Source organism: Calonectris borealis, chromosome Z (assembly GCF_964195595.1).
Source record: "Calonectris borealis chromosome Z, bCalBor7.hap1.2, whole genome shotgun sequence".
Lineage (NCBI taxonomy): Eukaryota > Metazoa > Chordata > Aves > Procellariiformes > Procellariidae > Calonectris > Calonectris borealis.
This window is the reverse complement of record NC_134352.1, coordinates 61,414,223-61,436,042: the sequence shown is the minus strand read 5'-3', so window position 1 is coordinate 61,436,042 and position 21,820 is coordinate 61,414,223. Positions and strand designations below refer to the sequence as shown.

The following is a 21,820-nucleotide window of genomic DNA, read 5'->3' as shown; positions in this document are numbered from 1 at the left end:
AACCTGCCTGGTGAGCTCTGCAGATGGAGCTGGACCCAGGCACCTCAGAGATGGTTGCTCCTCTCCCTCCTTCTAAAAGCCACCACTTTTGTCTTTCTGGTTGTTTCTTCATCACCCTGTTGATTATTTTCAGAAGTGATGAATATATGTCTCAATTGCTGGGTCTCAGTGTAGATTTGTAATTTATTAGAGAGTTTGCAATTATGTAAAAGCAGGACATTGGTATGAAAGATCTACTGTCTTCCAGGTTTGGGTCTGAAACATTCACATTTTCTGTTAGTTTTAAGAGTTTGGTAGTAAAATAAGAAAACTAAAAACAGAACGTAAAAATTATGTTGAAACAGAGTATCCTTTTCTCTCTAATGTATAGGTTAAGAAAGCACAAATAAAATGCATAAAGTAACTTTGAAGTTGCATAAATCAAAAATCTTATTTGCATGTGTTGGAAGGGAAAAACACTGAAGTTGTTTTGCCCCGTTTTTGTGACTTTGTCTTTAAAAAAAAAAAAAAGCCAAGTTGTTGATGGTTTGGCAGCTGTGCGGATGACGTCAGCTCTTCCATTGTGAAAGATCTGCTTTCTTTTAGACAGCCTTATGGCATTTCATCAAGTTCTGGTGATTCAGCTGAATTAAAACCAACTCGATTTAAGTCTAAATTCCCCTAACTGCTAAACCAAACATATTTCTGACCACACAGTCATTGCTAGATGGCCTGTCTTGAAGCAGTATTGAAACTTTATATCCCACAGAAGGCAATTTTATTTTGAGAATCAGGACTAAATGACATGGTGAAAGGAAATGTACCTTTTAATTCAGAGTTGTTAATCAGAATCTGTCAGTACACGCTGTATTATTTTTTAATCTGACTTGCTAAACTTATTAATGAATTTTGTGAATTTCACAAAATCTTGTAGACTACACGTGTAGTTTCTCTTCAAAAAGAATTTGAATTTCTTTAAATTAGAACAATGTATTCAAAGTAAATATGTTGGGTGGGGCTGTTTTAGGTTGAAAAAACTTTCACCTTCATTTAAAATTCCAGAGTTAACCATAAACTAAAACTTCAAAGGCATAATAAAATTGTAGGCCACTAATTGTAGTCAATTTATTTTGAAGATATCTATTCATAGAGGCAGAAATCCAAGACAGAGAGCTTATAAAAACATTTTGTGATTTTTCTCCAAACTTTTATTTGCCTTGAGCAAAATTAATCAACCTCTACATTGCTCTCCTTGACATTTGAAAAAAGGCATTACCTCATATATTGTGCTATTAATTGCCAAAATAAATGATTGCTTATAAGGGGCTAGATCTGCTATATGCAGAATGAACATATAATGTATTACAATAGAGAAACTATTTCAGTTCTGGGACTGATGTATCATTCATGGGCATTAAAATTGCATTATAATGGCTCTAGCATTATATATTATATCCATACATATACCAAAATGATTAATCTTGGTTAAGGAACAGACAGTCTAGGCTCCTTTAGGCCCCATTTATTACTTATTTTGCCCAGGTGAAAGATGATTCCTGAGACTTTGCAGGCCAGAAGTGATTTCTTCCCCAGTTTTATTACTGATGATCTAGCTGGTTTAGAATTATTTAAAAAAAAAAAAAAAAAAAAGTAAAAAACCAATCCCAATCCCTGATAATGGAGTTATTCAGTAGCAGCAGAAGATGTAGGTATGCATGGATGAGTGTGCTGTGTGGGCTTCGAATGGGATAAATACACTCCACGTCTGTGCCGGGATAAGACCTGGAATCCACTCTTGGAGTCAAAATGTGGGGAAAAGGGACCAGTATGGTTAGCTGACTGAGCTTACATAGTGACAGCTGGAATGGCAAAATGGTCAAGAATGGGGAAAAAGACAGATACGTTCTTTGCTGATCCAAATTTCCATTTCTCTGCAAAATTATACATACGCATGCTGACCATCTGGACTCTGTCATCTTTTCATTACAAGAAAATCATAAATTGCAGTGACGCCCTGTGAGTTTGTAAGGCACGAGTTGCCAACATGTGACCCTGGAGCCGTGCGTGGCTCTCAGCCACTTCACGCAGTGCTTTTCATGCTGGTCTGGCAGTTCTGGGCAGAGCTCAGCTCCGCTCCCTAATGCGAGGCCGCCGCTCCAGCCAGCTCTGCTGCCATTCACATCAGAAATAAGTCGTGTTTCTCCTTCGGTTGTCGGCTATATGAAGTTTCTGGGGTGTAGCTCTTGCTGTTGGGAAGTTTGGCTGTGGTGATATGTTGCCTTGGCTCTTAGCCCACCTGCATCTCAGTGTGAACCATCCATCACTGCAGTATTCAATACTAAGCGTGTGGGGATTGCACGTTTGGTAAGTCTCGTAAATACTAATCCCCATGTTTCCTTTGGGATGTGGATATTTTAGAATTTAGAATTTTAGAATGTTTTTAGATATTTTAGAATTTAGAAATGTTGTCACTTGATAAAGTGTCTAATGCCAGTATGTTGACTGGAATTCAGAAATCCCTCAGTACTGCTTCTTTTTTATGCTTCATTGTATCCTATCCTTGAACATAATGCCAACATTTTATATTTTTATGCAGGTCTTGACATAAACATTAGATTACATTTTTCAAATGAAATATCTCTGAGCTGGAAACCTGTAAAATTTTAATTGTGCACGGGATGTTAGAGTCAGGTTATATGCTGCTTAGTTCTCATTACCTTGAACACTGCTACCTTACAGTGATGCAAGTGGGGTTTGTGTGTTTCATATATAAGGCCTTCTCAACATGACCTTCGATGTCTTCAATAATTTATAAATACTATTCCATTCAGTTCAAATCTGTTTCCTGGAAAAAATAAGATTTTGAATTTTTCTTTCCTTATTTTTCTGTTAAAAGTGAAAGTCGAGCATTTCCTTTTACTACTTCTCATTTTGTGATGTTTGACCTTGTAGGCTGTATTAATAAGTTGGCTCTCATTTAGAAGAACTTTAATTTTTTAATTCTGTAATTGTATAAGAATGTAATAATCTGGATAAATGCTTTGCGCTGTTGATGTTCACAGGGATTTTTTGCTGCCATGAGTAATTCTGGATTTTACTTAATAGTTTGTGTGGTGTCTTTTTATGTAAAGATATAATCTATTGTAAAAATCAAGGTGAATACTTTGAAACAAGAATGAGAGTATTTTCATATGCTTACTCTTGTTGAAATTAAGTTAAGAAGAGTATGCATTTTGAAAGGTAAGAGACTGAGCATGATATTCTAGTATAAATCTTTCCTTTGGAATCAAACATTACTATGAGAAAACTGAAATTAGAAGGGATAATAGTGGATCTATATGTTCACAGCATTCAACTAAGTGAATTAAGATAGGTGGGTGAGTTTGTCTACGGTACAGCCCTATTCCTTGTCAACACGATGGTAGGAAGTTACAGTGTCTCAGGGCTCATCTGTTTCTTCAAGATCAGTATTCTATTCATTCTTCCAAGGTTAAGGTCATGGCTATTCCTCAAACGTTTTTATTTTAATAAAGTAACAGAAAGACTCAGAGTTTTGTAGAAAACTCATTATTGCCATAAAGCAGCAAAAGGTCACAAAATGTCTTTCCTCAGTGAAGTAGCAAACCCCCTTATTTCTCCAGTAATTCATTGTCACAGTATAGGCTGGAAGAGCTCTTGACATTTCCAGAGTTTCCTTGTTGAGGTGAAATAATTCTCTATACATCACAGTTCAAAAAAAGAGAAATCGGTTAAAAGTACATATATGCAAAGGCTTGTTAGCCCACAGAGCCATCCGCATTTCAAAGTGACTATAGCAAGCTTGTCCTGCTTTCTGGCACATTTTCATGGACTCATGTTAATTAAGGCATCAGACCTACAAACACATGTGCTACTTCAAAAATGTACCTTATGAGTGAGGATGAGTGAAGACAAAGGTTATACAGCTGTAACTGAAATGGAAAAATCTTCACTTTCGAAGGGCTACTACTGACTATTGAACTATCATTTAGTAACACTGTAGAATATTTTATTATTTGTTATAAGCATGAAGGAAAAGCTGTTGGCTTTAAAAGACTGAGAAGAAAAGCAAAAATTAATTGACTTTATCTGTGTGAGGAGGTAGAAGTGTAGGTGGAAGAAGGTGCGTTGTGTGACTTTGAGCCTTTTCAGAAAATATGCATCATTTTCTCTCCTGTAGGGAGAAGAGTTGTCTGTCTTTCATAGTACAGACCATCAGTAACAACAGCAGTCCATAGCACTGCAGTAGGCCTAGAAATAACCATGAAGAACTTGTTTGACTCGCATATTGATGGTGTTTGTTTGTTATTGTGAAGAGGGAAAATGCTACTTAATTATTCAGTGCTATTCAAAGCTACCTTGTACTTTTAGCTTTGATTTCTATGAGATTTTTTTTCTTTGGCGCTTCATAAGAAGGCAAAAGTCTAAGAAGCACTAAATAACCTACTGATTATAGGTTTGTTAATGTACAAGAAGCAATGTTTATGCAAAAACAGTCTGTTCACAAACAAGATACTCTTAGATATATACTTTCCTTAAAACAGTCAAAATAATCTGCTTGGGCTCAGGGTGTTGTTCATCTATTAAAGACAGACACTGAAACTTTGTTATTTAACTTTTCCCATAGTAGAATAATTTTTTTTCTATATTTCCCTGTAGATTTTCCTTCAGAAAAACTAAATTTGCAATCAATGTAAAACAGCTACAAAGAGAGCTAATAGAGCAAGTATTGAACAAGACTTGAAAATATATGCCTTTTCTGAGACATGCAGTAAGCTCTAAATTTTGGCTTTATTGTGGATGATGGTGATGGTGAGTGTTGTGATAAGTATCTGTAACATTTTCTCCTGCCTGTTTCTCCATCTCTTCCCATTTCTCCATCTCTTCCCAAAATTCCAGTGATGGAAGTAAGAGTTAATTCAGAGAAAATGCAATGAAGTTGCTTTAAATCATATATCCCAAGAAAGAATAGGCTAGACATTTATAGCATTATCTATTATAATCAGGAAGCTTTAAAAATTTCCTGCATTTTGTGGAAGATATCTCTAATTTCATTCTGACAGTTCTTTGACTGAGATTTGCTGAAGTTCAGCAGTTGTCAATAAAGACCTTGAGACAATTTGCAGAGGATCAAACCGATCCATCCTGGTGAGATTGGCATTTTTAGCCAGAACTGATTATACCCCAGTTGACTGTCTTGTGTGCAGTGGATCCCAGAGCTGAATCAGTTGCAGGAGGAACATGAGTTGCATTCATGCCAAGATAACAATATGCACTTTGCCAGAGCAATAGGGAGAATTTCTTAAAACTCCTCCTGCAGTTTGCTTTGTCTTGTGCATTTCTCGATGAAAACTAAGCAACAGGCTGCTTCACAGAATCAAGTCTAGCAAAAGGTAATTTTTGTCATGAAGTTTCCATTGTATAAAATGCTAAAAATAAATTTCTAGTACAGCACCATCTACAAAGTTTCTAATGTATCTATGTGAAACACCGTGCAAAATTTTCTGTTTATGGGCAAGAGCCTGGGGACTCTTCATCTACTTGTATCTAAGACTTTTTATGCTTCTGTAGCTTTAGGGGAGAGAAATACTCCCTTTTCGCCTCCAATTCTGTTCGTAAATGTATGGAGAACAGCCATGTGTTTCCATACTGTTGACAAACAAATGAGGCATTTAAAAAGACCTTATGTTTATAAATAGAAGATACATAAGGTCTACGTATGTCTCCTAATTGTAAAAATATTAACTATGCCTTTTGTTCTTTTGCTTTTTTATTTCTCAATAAAATTTTCTTTGAAGATGTAGTCTTATCTTGCAGGTGAGTAGTTGATTCATCTGATTGGTTTAAGATTTTAGGGACTGTATAGCTTATATTACTACATTAGAGAGAGACACGATTTTCAGAGTGTTTGGAAAAAGCTTGATTTAATATTCATCAGTGGAAATGAAAAATGTAGCACTTTCACTGCTCTCAATGCTATAACCACTGGGGTGTAGTGTATATATTAAAAACTTGAACCATGTTCAATATATTACTTCCTGATATTTAGGAGGAAAAAAATCTCTTGTTAAAGTAAAGCATGTTGGTGCTTCATCCAAAAACATAAAGCAAAGAAATTCAAATAGAATGGAAATTCAGTGTCATTTCTGACCCAGTCTGTAGATTCATACTACTTCTACTATGTGTGCAGCTGAACAGCTTTCCAATTGCTAAAATGGCCTTCACTAGAAATGGTGTATGCTGAAAGGTCTGTTCTCCCCAGATCCAGGTACTTCCAAACTGGGAAATACCAAAGGAAATCTGGATTTTTTTTTCACATACCATTCTGTTTTTTATGGTGTAATGTAGAGTCCCTAATTTGGATGTATTTGTAGACTGCCTGCAAATCAAACCATAGACCAGACTGCTTGCAAATGAAAACCACTCTATGCCTACAGAATATTTTGCATCTATATCCATAGATAGAAAAACACATAGATCATTGAATTAAAATTTAGAAGATAGTAAAAAGTTAAAAATCTGTTCCAAATGGTGTACCCACTAAATGTGCTTACGTTCTTATATAAATTCAAAGTTTTATGTACAAATTTGGTATGAGTGGAAATCGAAATTACCCAAGCCCATCCAAATATCCCATCACCACGTTAAAGGCTTATTTTCTGTGTTGTCAAAATATTTGCATGTATTACATGATTTGAACGGGAAAATATGGAGAAAACCTCCATCCTAGAGTTTCATACAGTCTGTTGGGGAGAAATCTCTCCTGAAAGATGGGAGATTATGGTTCAAAACCCTTTGTAACAATCAGGGTAACTCAGGGCATGAATTTGGGTCCCCAAAGCCCAGAAAGGTACCCCAGTGTTGGGCTAGATTTTTTGGAAGGGGTCGAAAACCTCTCATATTGTCAGGTACATCCTCAAGTGAATTTAACTCTTAGTTATCAGTTTAATTTTCTTTTTATTAAAAATGTGTGGAAGTTAAACATTTAATTGATCTGAGCCTTTTCTTTATTTCCAGTTTACTGAAAATTAAATAAGTTCAGCATTGAATTGGCATCTGTTTGTAATTGCTTTAGTGGACAAACAATAATTTATATAGCCTGCAGTTGGCTAGGGCTTTTGGTGTGACCTGAGAATTTCCTCCTTTAGGGAGGAAACTATTGGACAGTTGGAAAAATGCCGTTGGAGGAAAGTTCAGAAGATGTGATTGTGGGAAGCAGCGCTGACCACAAAGAAAAGTTACAGGGTGGCTTCCTGAGTTTTACTGCAGTGAAGTTATGGTTCATTTCTCGACTTTGTGTTTCCCTTTCCGGCTGCATGCTCCTGTAAAGAATCAAGTGTTTGGGTGCCTGTTACCTGAAGTCTGCCTTCATTCTGCTGTTTCAGGGCTGCAGGGAAGATCAAGCGATAGGTTTAAGTAAACAGTTTCTAGATATTAACTTCTGAGCTTAGTGACACAGATTTTGCAGCAGGGAAAATGACTCCGGAATTCGGTTTTCTCTGCTCATCCATAAGCCTCAATTTTTGGTAACATTCATGGGATTGTTTGCTGTTACTGACTTTTTTTTTTGTTTTCTTAAGCTTTTTCTTCTAAGAATTGGTAAATCGTGTATTGGCACTTTTGTTTCATTTTGATTTCGGAATCACTTTAATTCGGGGATAATTTGGCGGGGTGGTTAAAACGCATGTGTTGTTGCCAGAAATGATTGTTGTGAATACAAATGGGGAAACCTTTCATATAAAGGTTTCAAGGAAAACACACTGTGTCTACTGAACTGTATGGATAAAGGGGAATTTAGCTTCATTTGGTTGATTAAGAGAAGTTGGTAGGGTGTAAATAGGGTGTAAATACCTTTTTTATTACTACCGATGCTTAACCAGTCTGAACCAGAGCCCACTGGAATTAATGGAAAGGTTCCCATTCCTTTCAGTTAGGGTTTTTCAAGCCCTAACAGACCTCCCGCTGTTCCACAGTTGAGCATTAATAAGGGACAGTGAGTCTGCCAATCATGCAGGTTTTGTGTGTATGCATGTGGTGAGGTTTCTAGGAGGTTGAAGACTGCTTTCATGAAGGTAATTTTTATGTGGAGTTCCATAATGTTTAATAAAGTCTGTGATTTTTTACCTATCGCTTCAGCTATTGTAGCACAAAAACAGACTAAAGTGATTCGAAGGAGTCTGCAGTGTCTATTGATACAAAAGCAATCACCTGTGATTTTTCAACTGCTTGGGTTTTCTTTCTTTTCTATTTAATGGGCATCATGTAAGTTAAGTGTTTTAAATCCTGATAATAGAGTCAAATGATTTACATTAGAACAGAAGCTGTGATGTGCAAAACCTTTGATTTATTTTAGTGGAAGCAGTAGGAGAATGATACCATTACCATTTTTCTGACAATATATAGAAGCTGATGAATACAATAGGGATTAAAATAGTATGTTGATTTTAAAGACGATAATGAACATACATACTAGAAAATACTCTCTTTCCGTTCAGGTTCCATTTATAAGTGGTTTTTGGTTTGCCAGTCCTAGACTTTTGTCTGGGGATCTCCTCTGTGGTTTTTATATTCTACTAATCAGATCACAAGAGGCAGGGAGGCATGTGCATTGCCTTACTATGAAAATAATACCAGTTATTGTTTGTTACTTTTAAGTTCTAGCAGAAGTAGCCTGAGTGTTTTTTTCCCGGTGTTTGGTTCAATTATGAAGCAGAATTCTACTTTGCGACATACAGACTTGTTCACTCCTCTCTAGTAAAAACATTTTTACGAAGTAAAGAAACATTTTTACAAAGTAAAGAAACTTTTTTTTGAGCACTCATAATGTTTTAGAGTATAGTCTCAGCAGAATTAAAAAAAAAAAAACAACTGAACATCTAATTTATCCCCTTGAGACTTGTCATTGCCAGGTGACACTGCCTTTTGAAAGCCTGTCTTCCTGGAGTGGCAGTCTTCAGTGAGTTGACAATCTGTATGCACAAGATTGAATTATTTTAAATGCAGTATCTTTTTTTGGACATATGCGTAAGCGCCACTTTGTTCCCTAAAGCTGCCTTACTGCAAGCACTAGTTTCTGCGGTTCAGTAGTTTCTTGCCTTCTGGCTATGTGATGCAACCTTGTTACGGCTGTGTTCCCTTGCTCTGAGGGCATAACTGACGGAATCCTGTGATGGGTGCTTCTTGTCACACCTGTAGCTCTGTATGTGTCTCTCCAGCCTCCGTTAGCAAGAGATATGTCTGAAAACATGAGCACTCCCCGTGATCTTCCCAAGAGTCTTTGCAAACAAGCAGGACTTTATTGCTACGCTGTCTTAGTGATAATTGTGGCTTATGTGGTGCCTACTGACAAAATGAAATATCTTTTATCACAGGGGGTAAGGACGGCCGGGGACCAGCAGCTCAGAGAGGTGTTCTAGCTGTTCTGATAGCAACAAGCTGAGATGCTATGAAAAGAAGATTAGAAGCGATAGAATAATATGGAGGTTTTCCATGAAACATCTTCAGTGATTGAAAAAAAATGGCATGTAATTGAATTTGAGGATGTAGCCAAGATTATATTTGTTCAGAGAATGTAGTCTAGTCCAGCTGAAACATGACTGTTATGTGCAAAAGCAGATGATGAATTTCCTGAGTAAAGAATTTATGTCTCATCCAGTGTTTCAGCATGTTTGAGTTTTTCTCACTGTGGGTACATGCTGTGTAGTAGTGCCATAGTGCCGTTCTGCATTATAGATGATGTCTAGTCAGGTTAGGTAGAGACCGTAGTCACACTGAATATATAATAACTACCAAGATGATGTGGTTTCACTCAAGATACTTCATGAGGCCTGAGTCATAAGCACTCAAACTATGTGACCTGTGTGTTCCATTGATATGTCCCCTGCCAATTAAAACAATAAGGTTTTGATTATTTGATTGCATTTGGCTCAACATCACACAAGATGGGAAGAACCTTCCCATGCAGGGGATGGAGTTTCTTGGCCTAGATGGCTATGGTACGAGAAGTAAACTTTTGTTCTATATGGGTCCTGTTATGTATTATTTAAATATTTGAGTGGAGTAACCAAATAATTGATAGGCGGTGGTGCATAGCCAGACAAAATTTATACTGAAATAGAAGTCTTGAGAACTACAGAGATAATTTTTAGTTACTAAGAGAATATCTAGGGAAACCTTTTGTGCAGTATACATTCTACACTGCAAGGTATCAACTATTTAGACATCCAGGTAGTGTAATATGCACACACACTTGTGTTACAGGAAATGTTGGTGATACTCCTGCTTTGGCTGAAAGCTCTTGAATGTACTTTACACCTGCAAAGCAATGGCACCTGTTTATTATTTGTTTCAGATGTGTTTCTAATTTGCACTGGAAAGAGTGTGAGCCATCTAAAATCTTAATTCATCCTTGGTTTTGTGGCTTTTCTTAATGCATGCTTTTCAGTCTTTTCCATCAAGCAGGTTGCAATTAAGCTTGGAGCTTTTTGTGACTGTATTTTCCCTGTCATATGGCTGAATCTGTGGCTACATTATATTATCATAAATAGAAGTTTAACTATAGAGAATGCTGACGTTTTTCACTTTTTCCTTTGGGAAATATACTGCAAAAGGTAAATAACTTTTAACATCCTTGTTTTGCAGGTGAAGAAACAAAGGTAGAAGCTTCATTTGCTTCTGTTGTCCATAAAGGGCACTGATTAGCTGTAGCTGCTTACAAGAGAATGTTTTTGTTACTGTGTAGGATATTGGAAAATTGTAGAGGCAGAGTCAATGTGACACTCACTTAGGCTGTTTAGATTAACTCTTTGGGCAGGGCTCTGTCTCCCAAATAAATAATAAATTAACGTTCTTTTGTCTTTCTCCAAAATTGCTCTCCAGTACCCAACATTGCCTCCCTGCACACTAGTATTGTAGACCACAGTGCACAGAAATATAGCATGCTTCAAGCAATATTGTTTTGGACCCTTTAAATTTTGTGGTTGGGACCTCGCTAAATGGTATGTTAGAGAGAACTGTGTGCTTTTTGATCTCTTACCAACCAAGAAAACTTCTTCTCAACATAGATCATTTTCATCATCTTAATCATAGACTGAAGGCAGAATGTTTTATTTTTAGATGTATTGTCTATTTATATCTCCACATTTTAGGTTTCTACCAATTACTTGAGTTGGTCTCATTGAAAGAAAGAAGAAGGAAAACTAGAGGAATGAGAAGAGTAATTGAACTATGCATATTAGATCTGTGCAAATATCATATATATATAGATATAGAATATGCATTCCCCTATATATCTCCTTTTTTAAATCTCAGCTCATTTAATAAAATGTTTCCACAAATTTGTATTTTAGACTGACCTAAAGAACGAGCCTTTCTTAAAAAAAAAAAAAAGGTTCAGATTGTATCTTTTTATTTTTTTAACCTTGCAAATTTACACAATATGTGTGTTGACTATCCTTAAATCTTTTTTTACAAATCATGGTTATGTGGTACTTGAAATACTTGCTTTGCAAAATAGAAAGCAAACGATTGAAACAAATCATAGGAAATATTTACACAGATGCTGACAGATCTGAATTTTACAGCCTACCTACCAAGTACTGTATTGCAGTGGCTTTTTGTTCTGTCTTTGCTATTTTTTTATTTTGCTTGCATTAGGAAAACTTTTTTTTTTTTTAGTATTTGCTCTTGATTAAATATTAAATATTTCAGAGAATATCAGTGAAACCTGTCAGGAACATCATAAGACTTAGAAAAATAAACAAGTTAGATTTATAGGCCCCATACAGGAAGAGGAGTAGAGAGCTTCTGATAAGACATCTAAAGCTGTAAAATGTAGTAAAACTGGATCAGCCCTTCTTTTTTTTATTACCATGTAGCATTGCAGGCATCAGAGGGTCACAAAGATATTTTGGTGTACAGCAGTAGTAGAAGAATTTAAAAGGTTTTGAGTTACACAGAAAATAAATGGATTTTCAGACATTTTGTCTTTTTCATGGTGGTCAGACAATTTAGTATTTTTTTTATTTCAGGTAAGTTTTTGATAGGTAACTGGGATTGTATAAGCCAAGGAATAGATGATCGATTCTCAAGCATACATTGATCACCTGGGAAGAAATGTGAAGAAATGTTTCTTCCTATTTTCCACCCCCAGAAATCATTGCCCAGTTGGATAGGTGAACTAATGAGTTAAGCAGAAGGCTATTGTAAGTGTATGCAAAAATACATAGGAAGACAGTTTTTTTCTCTGAAAGAGCTACACACCTAACCTAAATGATGTATTAAGTCAGGAATACACATGGGATACTGAATTAAGTCAAAAGAGCTTTTTTGAAAGGCTAGGACGAAAAAAACAGGGCTAAGCACTGGTCTGCATCATTTTTTATGATCTTCCCTATGCTTAGAAAGTGAAGTGAAAGAACAGATTGCTGGGCAAAGTAAGCAGTTTTGGTTCATCTTTTCTGTTTTACTTTGAATCATCAGTTATTAATTACTTCTTAGGACACCCTGCTGGATTGAATGTACCAAATAACTTCTTCGGTATGGCAAAACCTGTCATCTTACAACATTTCTGTAAATTGTAGGGGCTTTTTTTAAATTTAAAATTGTATGACCAAAGCAGGAAATAATGTAGGTATCAGATTCTGATCTCAATCACAGTAGTATAAATCGGATATGAATCCATTATTTCAATTACTTTACTCTTACATTCTGGTATAAGTGAAAAACAAGCCTTAAGCCTCAAGTTGTCTGCAGTGACACGGACTGATCTGTGCATTGGAAGCCATTTCTAATACAAATTAATACTCTCATTTCTTTATGCTATCCCTCCTTTTAAGAATAGCAATGAAAGTAAACTAGAGGGTATGCTAGAACTGACTCATGGTGTTCATGTATTTGTAAACCTACAGTTAAACCAGAATCTGAATAATACTTATAGAGGAGGGTGACCAAGATGGTGAAAGGCCTCACGGGCCAGACTTAGGAGGAGCGGCTGAGGTCACTTGCTTTGCTCAGCTTGGAGAAGAGAAGGCTGAGGGGTGACCTCATCGCAGCCTGCAACTTCCTCAAGGGGGGCAGCAGAGGGGGAGGTGCTCATCTCCTCTCTCTGCTGACCAGGAATAGGACACGAGGAGATGGAATGAAGCTGCATCAGGGGAAGTTCAGGTTGGGCATTAGGAAAAGGTTCTTCTCTGAGAGGGTGGTCGGTCACTGGAACAGGCTCCCCAGGGAAGTGGTCATGGCACCAAGCCTGTCAGAGTTCAAGGAGCGTCTGGACGATGCTTTTAGTCGTATGGTTTAGTTTTAGCTACTCCTGTGAGGAGCAGGGAGTTGGGACTCAATGATCATTATGGGTCCATTCCAACTTGAGATATTCTATGATTCTTGATTCTATACTTACCTTTCATGAAAGTTTTGACCCTTTCAGTTCAATACATACAGAGATTAATATAATAAAAGGGGTTGCATAAAACTACTTCAACATAGCGCTTTCTTTTGTAAAAAAAATATTTGGCTTGTCCTGAACTGAAAGTAATTTGGTAACACGTCTTGTGTATGATCAGGCCAAAAAACTGTCTAGCTCATTATTCTGTTTCCAAGAGTAGCAGTTGTGTAGGAAGGAGCGTATGAGGGCAAGCACATAAATATACTCTCTTGTGTGTCTCCCACAACGTGCAGCTAATGGATCTTTACTCTGTGATTTTGGATATAAGAATCCCTGATGGATTTTTCTTCCACTTTGTGAACCCTTTTTATCACTCAACCTGCATAAACTTCTGGCATCTACAGCATCCTATGGAAAGGAATTCCACGCTTGAGTTGGGTTTGTGATAAGGAAGTATGTACTATCATTTATTTTGAATATGCGACTTCATAATTTATTTGATGCCCCTATTAGGAAAGACCAGTTGTTCCTTATTCAGCTTGTCATGGACACACAATTTCATAGACCTCTGTCCTGTCCCTCATCAGTTGTCCATCTTTGAGAATGGCGAGTCTTATTTATTTAGTCATTCTTCACACAGAAGCTGTTCCATAGCTTTAATCTTCCTTGTCACATCTCTTTGAATCTCGTACGGTTTTTCTGTGTCCGTTTTGTAACATGGGGACCAAACCGCACAGTATCCTGTGTGAGGCACAACAAGGACATAGGTGGTAGCATAGTGTCTTATTCTTTGCCACTTCTAATATTGGTTTTGCCTTTTGTGACTGCCGCTGGACATGACCTGTTCATGACAACTTCGCAAACTCTTCCCTAAATAGCCATAGCTTGTTCAGAGCACATTCTTTTGTGTGTGCAGAGTGAGGATTGGCTTTTTTTCCGCACGTTCATTACTTTTGTGGTACTTATGTTTGTGCATTAGCAAGGCTTAATGCATTGAAAGATTGTTCACTTTTTAGAAAAGTCCCATGTATTCTCTGGTCATCATTCAACATATTTATGGGTCCAGTTATTTATTTATTTATCCAGTAAATTTTTCAATGTCCTGCCTGAAGAGTATGCTATGGAATATTCAAATTATCAAAATAGCAATAATTTTTGCAAATGCAGCTAACATTTTTGACAGATACTTTCTGATCATCTTGCATAAATTTTTCAGAGTTGATGACATTGGCATTCTGAAAAATCAGATACAAATTATTGAAAATTATTTAGGCTTTCACATCCTAATTTGGAATATATATCTGTTTATAGAGACACTGCATAGTAATGGAAATAAAAGAACTAAGCTGAAGTTTTCAGAAGGGGCAAAGGGCCAGGCTTTTATATTATTTACATAATAAACTGCTTTTGCAGATAGTGGGAGTTGGCCACCTCAATTCCTTTTAAAATCTGATCTTGAAACCGTTTTTCAGGCTGTTAAGGCTAAGGATGGTCTTGAAATATGATATAAACTCCGAAGCCACTTACCAAGGGCAACATTTTCTGAAGGACTTTTCTGTTTTTTTCTATAGAGATGTAAAAGCTATTTGAATACTTTTTGGTGACCTACAACTCCAACCAAAACACTAAAATATTTAGATCAATTCATTGTAGCATTAAATATTTGGCAATAAATATCTGAATGAAATTTCACTGCTTTCTTAAGCAGTGAAATAATACAATTAATAAAAGTTGCATTATTTCCCAAGAGGCTACTTCAAAGGAAATATAGGAGCTGGTGAGGCTCCGAAGTTGGGCATCAGGAAACAGTTGCTTCTGTTCGAAAATAAGAAAATTCGTGGTAAAGCCTGTGGCATTTTTCTTTTAAGGTAAAAACAAACCTTTAGTATTTCATTAGCCACTGATACTGGTGATCAAATGGCAGAAAAATAAAATGTCTAGCCTCTTTGCACAAGCAAAAGCATCACATTTTTTATATATAAGTCTACAAGGAGAGTATACGGGCATGTGAAGGCAGACTTGATTGATTACACAGATCACTAAAAGGCATCTGTCCTCTGACTGCTGTATTAGTGCATGGGGCTGTTGTCACTGCCTGGTAAACCATAATGGAAAAAAAGAAGAAAAAAACCCCAGCAATCTAGAACAGATGCAGAGAAAAACTGCTTAGATGCTATGGGAATGAATGTTTTATCTTGCAAAGGAAACAAAAAGGATGTGACTTATTTAGTCTGCCAAATTGGAAAAGGGATCCCTGTAAAATTCATATGGCAAGGGAGAAGACTGCCCGGGCATTTTGTGTTTCACCTGCACTAGCAGAAGCTGAAGAATGGAGACAGAGGTAGAAACTTAAGAGCTGGGCTGAAGAGAAGGAGAAAGTCAGGTAGATGCAGAGGGAGAAATATCTGAGCTTATTGTGAAAGTCATATGATGGGAAGAAGAGAACTCATATCAAGTAATATTTTTATTTATCTCAGTTCTGTATCTGGTGCTTATGTAATGTAATGAACTGGCAGTCCTATAAAATATCCTGTGTAGAGAGCATTCAAATAAGCATCAGTCTGTTTTCCATGGCTGATATGTCTGATAAAAGTTGGCCTGTACTGCCTGGGAAGCAATGCACTTGTCTGAAGAATAGACACTACATTTCTTTGGCACAAGACAAGTGCTTGCAATGGGTGAGTTCACATGACTGACAGAGTTCTGTTTGTAATAGCATGTAATAACATGAGGGAATTTATCTTTTTCTCTTCAAGAAATTTTGCTGAAAGATAATCTTCCACTAAACAACTTTGACTACAAGCTCTGGTAAAAGCATCTCTTAATTTAGGAGTTTGGTTTTGTTATCTGCACCAAATAAGGGGTTTTAAAAAATATTTTATCTTCTTGAATCTTATTTTAAGTCTCATGCATGGCATTCTAAGGATATTTTGCAAAGCATATCTAGAAGTACAATCTTTCATACTGTTTATTTGAAGTATTTTAAATAATTTATCTTGTGTAATACTATGGCTTCATATACCATAGCTCAGCAGACAGAAGCATATTCTCCATGCTAAACCTTAAAATCAGAAAGGCAGACTCACATAATTCTTCCTTTAGACCAAGCCTTAATATTGTAATTTTGAGCCATAATGTTAAAAAACCATGGTTGTGTTTTTTGATCCGCTGAATGTCTTTCATTGTACTCTTTATGAAAGTAGATGGCAAAGATGAGTATTCTCAGTAGCAAACAGTATGACAGAATAATACATAACATAATGATGTTGAAAAGTAAGCAATATTAATCTTTAAACTGTTCCGTATCTGCTACGGACATCACATGGCTGTGTGGGGATTTGTCTTCCAGAAGAGATTCTTCTGGGGTATTTATGAATTTTTCCTTGTTTTTATAGGGGTTTAGGTTTTTTTACCATCAGCTTCAGCGCTTCATGATCTAAGATGAGCTGAGTCCTCCCCAATCTGTGTATGTGTACTCTAAACAAGTATTCCCCTTTTATAGCATTATTTATCTGGGAACATTATACAAGTCTGATGTAAGCAAGGAACTTGGGTATGCACAGAAAGTGCTTATTAAAGAAAAACTGATTCAAAGTATTGAAGCCCAGTAATAAAATAGAAACTTAGCAGGACCTTCATAAAAAATAGAGAAATTTCGTCCCAGCATTTTATTTCCAAACTTTCTGTTGCTCTCTTCTATTAGATGTATATTTGCCCCACTGTGATGTACAGAATTTACTCTTTTTGGAAACCTCTTGTTCTGCTTCTAATATTGGATCTCACATGATCGTTGTACATCTCATGGATTCTCTTTCATTTCAGTGGCAAAAATCTGTCAGCTGAGTCCTTCCAATTCCCTAAACTGATTGAAAGTCATGTCTTGAAAGATGCTAGAAAATCAACAGTGGTTTCTCTCCATCTCCTGATGTCTTGTTTCTAGTCTGATTATAGAGTTGCCTTCTAGTAGTCTTTTGGTAAATAGCTATCAACTGATACAGTTAATATAAAACTCTTATTAGATTTTATGTCTTAAACTCCTGTCTTGTTTATGAAAGCTGATATGCAAGATGGTTTGGATGCTCCTGGAGTATCTGAGTCCCTCCTGGTTTCAGTAAAGAACTGGTCTCCTGAACATCCCTGGTGTATACATATTAATTTTTTTCTGAACTCTCTCCTATAAGGAGCTTCAGGTTTCCTTTTGAAAAGGAATTTGCACCTAGTTGACACTTTAGAGTTTTCTGCAGTATGTGGATATGGGGCCACATCATGTGCAACTCTACCCAAGACAGCATGAAGACATGCTTCACACTGTGTCATGCCATAGAAGTACCTCGCTGGGCAGCTGTGGATCTGTGTGAATGTAGCCAACTCAGTCCAGAGAGACAGCTCTTCGCGTGTGGTTACAAGTCAGGACCTGGGACTTGGTCCCTGGAATGATCTAAGAGAATTAACAGTAGTAACATTGATTCAGGAGATCTTTCAATACTATGTTCCTAACTGGCAAAAGATAGAGGTTCTTGTATGAGCAAATTTGGCAATTCCAGTTGTGAGCATTCTTAATATAGGTATATGAGATATACATATAACATCTGTATACAAAATGAGTCCAGTTACCCAGACTCAGGTGTGACATTTTCCACTAATAACTTTTTGGGGTGCAGTTCAAGTTCTGAGTTAAATACATCCAGTGCATCATAGGACAGATCTTTGCATGTATATGCAACAAATTCTTTATCCAACGTAAAAATAAATTCTGTTTTCTGTCAGAATTCTAAAAATTACTTCATGCATATGCAATGTACCTTACTTAGTTTATTGTTTCATTAAGGTCTTGGCATTGACAACAAGACATCTTTACCACAGAGCAATTCTGCTCCATGGGATGATACACTTTTCAATATATCCATGCATGCAGCAATCCGACGTGGAAAATGGAAGTTACTAACTGGATATCCAGGTAATGAAGTAACTTCTTTTTGTACAGTGTGTCATGTCTCCCATTTACCCCAAACACAGTTTAATTCTGTTTAATGTATTTTCATTTCTTTTAGTTATTCTGCTGACTTCTCAGGTTTTTGATCATGTGCAAAAACCTAGAAGGGGCACTTCTAAAATACAAACAACATATTCTTTCATTTTGGAAGTATTTTGCCATCAAATGACTTTACCACTATCATAGAATCATAGAATATCTCAAGTGGGAAGGAACCCATAAGGATCATCGAGTCCAAGAAGAAAGTCCATGAAATCAATTGACATGAAATTGATAAGGAAGTTTGAATCCCAATGGTGTAGCTTTTTTGTATAAATACGACTCCTGTATAGGTAGACCTGGACTAGACTCTGGTGCTGGGCTAGAGCTAAGGAATGCAGCAACAGTCACTGACCAGTGGCTTGTCGAGGGACGTAGTGAATTCATCGATTACAGTATAACTCTACGTCTCCACACTGCTGCTCCCTATCTGAGAATTAACCCTTGGTCTGTTCCTGTTTCTGCAGGCTGCAGTCATTGGTTCCCTCCACCATCTTTGTTCAATGAGTCAAAGATTCAATCATCTGATCCACCAACAAAGAGACTTTGGCTATTTGATATTGTTCATGATCCTGAAGAAAAAAATGATGTGTCTGAAAAATATCCTCATGTGGTGGAAAAACTGCTCTCACGGCTTCAGTATTATTATAAACGTTCAGTGCCCGTGTTCTACCCTGATGAGGATCCCCACTGTGATCCAGCAAAAACTGGGGCTTGGGGTCCTTGGGCATAGTGCACAGCACTACATTCTGCAAAACAATCCTATAGCAGTCTGATTTATGGACTCAGGGTCCTAGTCACATATTTCTTACCTTGTTTATTAAACTATTGCTAACTGTGATCTCATTCTTTGAGTAATTCAGTATTTCCTACTCATAAAATATGTTGGGAATCTCATTTCAGTCTTTTCCCACTCTTTCCCTCCCAACAATTGTGTGTGAAATGTTGGTAGAACTATAAATCTATTGTTCGAATATTCTTTGTCCAGAATATGCTTTTAATGCAGAAGGTAAAACGTTGCCTCCCTCCTTGAAAGAGATTACTTTTCTTAAAAAGCTGCAAAGACATCCAGAATGCAACCATCTTGTGGAATAAACTGATTCTTGGTTCCATATTCGTCCAGAAGACAAATTCTGTTGGAAGCTGATACATATCTGTAAAGAACAGAAAAACATTATAACAGTTGACATAATAATTTTTGCCTTTAATATGTACCTCGTCCAGAAATCTCCACAGTAAAAAACTGAAAATCTCCCAAAATACAGCAAAATCCCTAATCCTTGTTCACAGTTAATGTATCAGACTGGAGTAGAGAACGGTGGTCAACTGGAGTGTCAGGCAGAGGGATCCGAACAGGCTGAAGAAATGGGTGAACAAAGACTTCATGAAGTTCAACAAAGGCAGAGTCCTGCACTTACAAAATCATGGAATCATAGAATCATTAAGGTTGCAAAAGATCTCTAAGATCATCGAGTCCAACTGTCAACCCAACACCACCATGCCCACTAAACCATGTCCCTAAGCGCCACTTCTAGGAATGGTGACTCAACCACTTCCCTGGGCAGCCTGTTCCAAGGCTTGAATACCCTTTCGGTGAAGAAATTTTTCCTAATATCCAGTCTAAACCTCCCCTGGCACAACTTGAGGCCATTTCCTCTCGTCCTATCAATTTGTTACTTGGGAGAAGAGACCAACACCCACCTCGCTACAACCTCCTTTCAGGTAGGTCTCCCCTCAGCCTCCTCTTCTCCAGACTAAACAGTCCCAGTTCCCTCAGCCGCTCCTCATAAGACTTGTTCTCCAGACCCTTCACCAGCTTCGTTGCCCTTCTCTGGACATGTTTCAGCACCTCAAGGTCTTTCTTGTAGTGGGGGGCCCAAAACTGAACACAGGATTCGAGGTGCGGCCTCACCAGTGCCGAGTACAGGGGCACAATCACTTTCCTACTCCTGCTGGCCACACTATTTCGGATACAGGCCAGGATGCCGTTGGGCTTCTTGGCCACCTGAGCACACTGCTGGCTCATGTTCAGCCGGCTGTCAACCAGCACCCCCAGGTCCTTTTCCTCTGGGCAGCTTTCCAGCCACTCTTCCCCAAGCCTGTAGCATTGCCTGGGGTTGTTGTGACCCAAGTGCAGGACCCGGCACTTGGCCTTGTTGAACCTCATACAGTTGGCCTCAGCCCATCGATCCAGCCTGTCCAGGTCCCTCTGCAGAGCCTTCCTACCCTCCAGCAGATCAACACTCCCGCCCAGCTTGGTGTCATCTGCAAAGTTACTGAGGGAGCACTCGATCCCCTCGTCCAGATTGTTGATAAAGATATTGAAAAAGACTGGCCCCAAAACTGGGCCCTGGGGAACACCGCTCGTGACCGGCCGCCAACTGGATTTCACTCCGTTGACCACAACTCTCTCGGCTCGGCCGTCCAGCCAGTTTTTTACCCAGCCAAGAGTGCACCTGTCTAAGCTGTGAGCCGCCAGCTTCTCCAGGAGAATGCTGTGGGAGACAGTGTCAAAGGCTTTACTGAAGTCCAGGCAGACCACATCCACAGCCTTTCCCTCATCCACCAGGCGGGTCACCTGGTCATAGAAGGAGATCAGGTTGGTCAAGCAGGACCTGCCTTTCATCAACCCACTTGGGATGAAATAGCCCCATGCAGGAGTACATGCTGGGCTATGACCAGATGAAAAGCATTTTTGTGGGGAAAAAAATCTAGGCATCCTGCTGGACAATAGATAGAACAAGAGTTGCCATGTGCTCTCTTGGCGAAGAAGGCCAACCACATGTTGGTCCATATAGGTGAGAATATAGCCAGCACATTAGGGGAAATGTGTATTCCCCTCTATTCAGCACTGGAGCATAGCATCACATTTCGGGCTTCCCTGTACAAGAAAAGTATTGACAAATTGGAGTGAGTCCAGTGGAGCACCATGAAGACGATCATAGGCAGAAGAGCAAATGAGGGGACGCTAAAGAAATGGGTTAGTTTATGCTGGAGAAGAAAGAGAAAGGGGAAATTGCTATCTTCAGCTACCTAATGTGAGGGCATAGAGAAGATGAAGCCAGACTCTTCTCAGAGGTGCATAAAGATGAGAAGCGCACAGATGAGAAGCACAAGGATGAGAAGCACGCAGGGAAGATGAGAAGCACACTCCACACATGTGGAGTTCCAATTCAGTATAAGAAAAGAAAAGAAAAATCACACCATGAGGTTAGTCAAATATGGGAACTGCAAGGCTATGGCATCCCTATACTTGGAGATTTTCAGTCCTTGATTGGAGAAGGGCAATATGATCTATCTCTGAAGTTGGATCGAATTTGAAGTTGGCCCTGCATTGGTGGTAGTGGTGAGGAACAACCAGGTGACCTCCAAAGGGCCCTTTCTGCATGAATTATTCAATGATTCTA

At 38.0% G+C, this 21,820-nt stretch overlaps 1 protein-coding gene across 1 annotated transcript in view; it reads left to right on the top strand.

Moving 5' to 3' along the window:
* ARSB (arylsulfatase B) overlaps nt 1–19,523 on the top strand; it is a 67,688-nt gene extending 48,165 nt beyond the window's left edge. The window contains exons 7-8 of the mRNA XM_075136328.1: nt 18,210–18,338; nt 18,881–19,523. Coding sequence (XP_074992429.1) covers nt 18,210–18,338; nt 18,881–19,146 — 395 coding nt within the window. The 3' untranslated portion in view covers nt 19,147–19,523. The remainder of the gene's footprint in view (nt 1–18,209; nt 18,339–18,880) is intronic.
* Nucleotides 19,524–21,820: the final 2,297 nt, after the last annotated feature.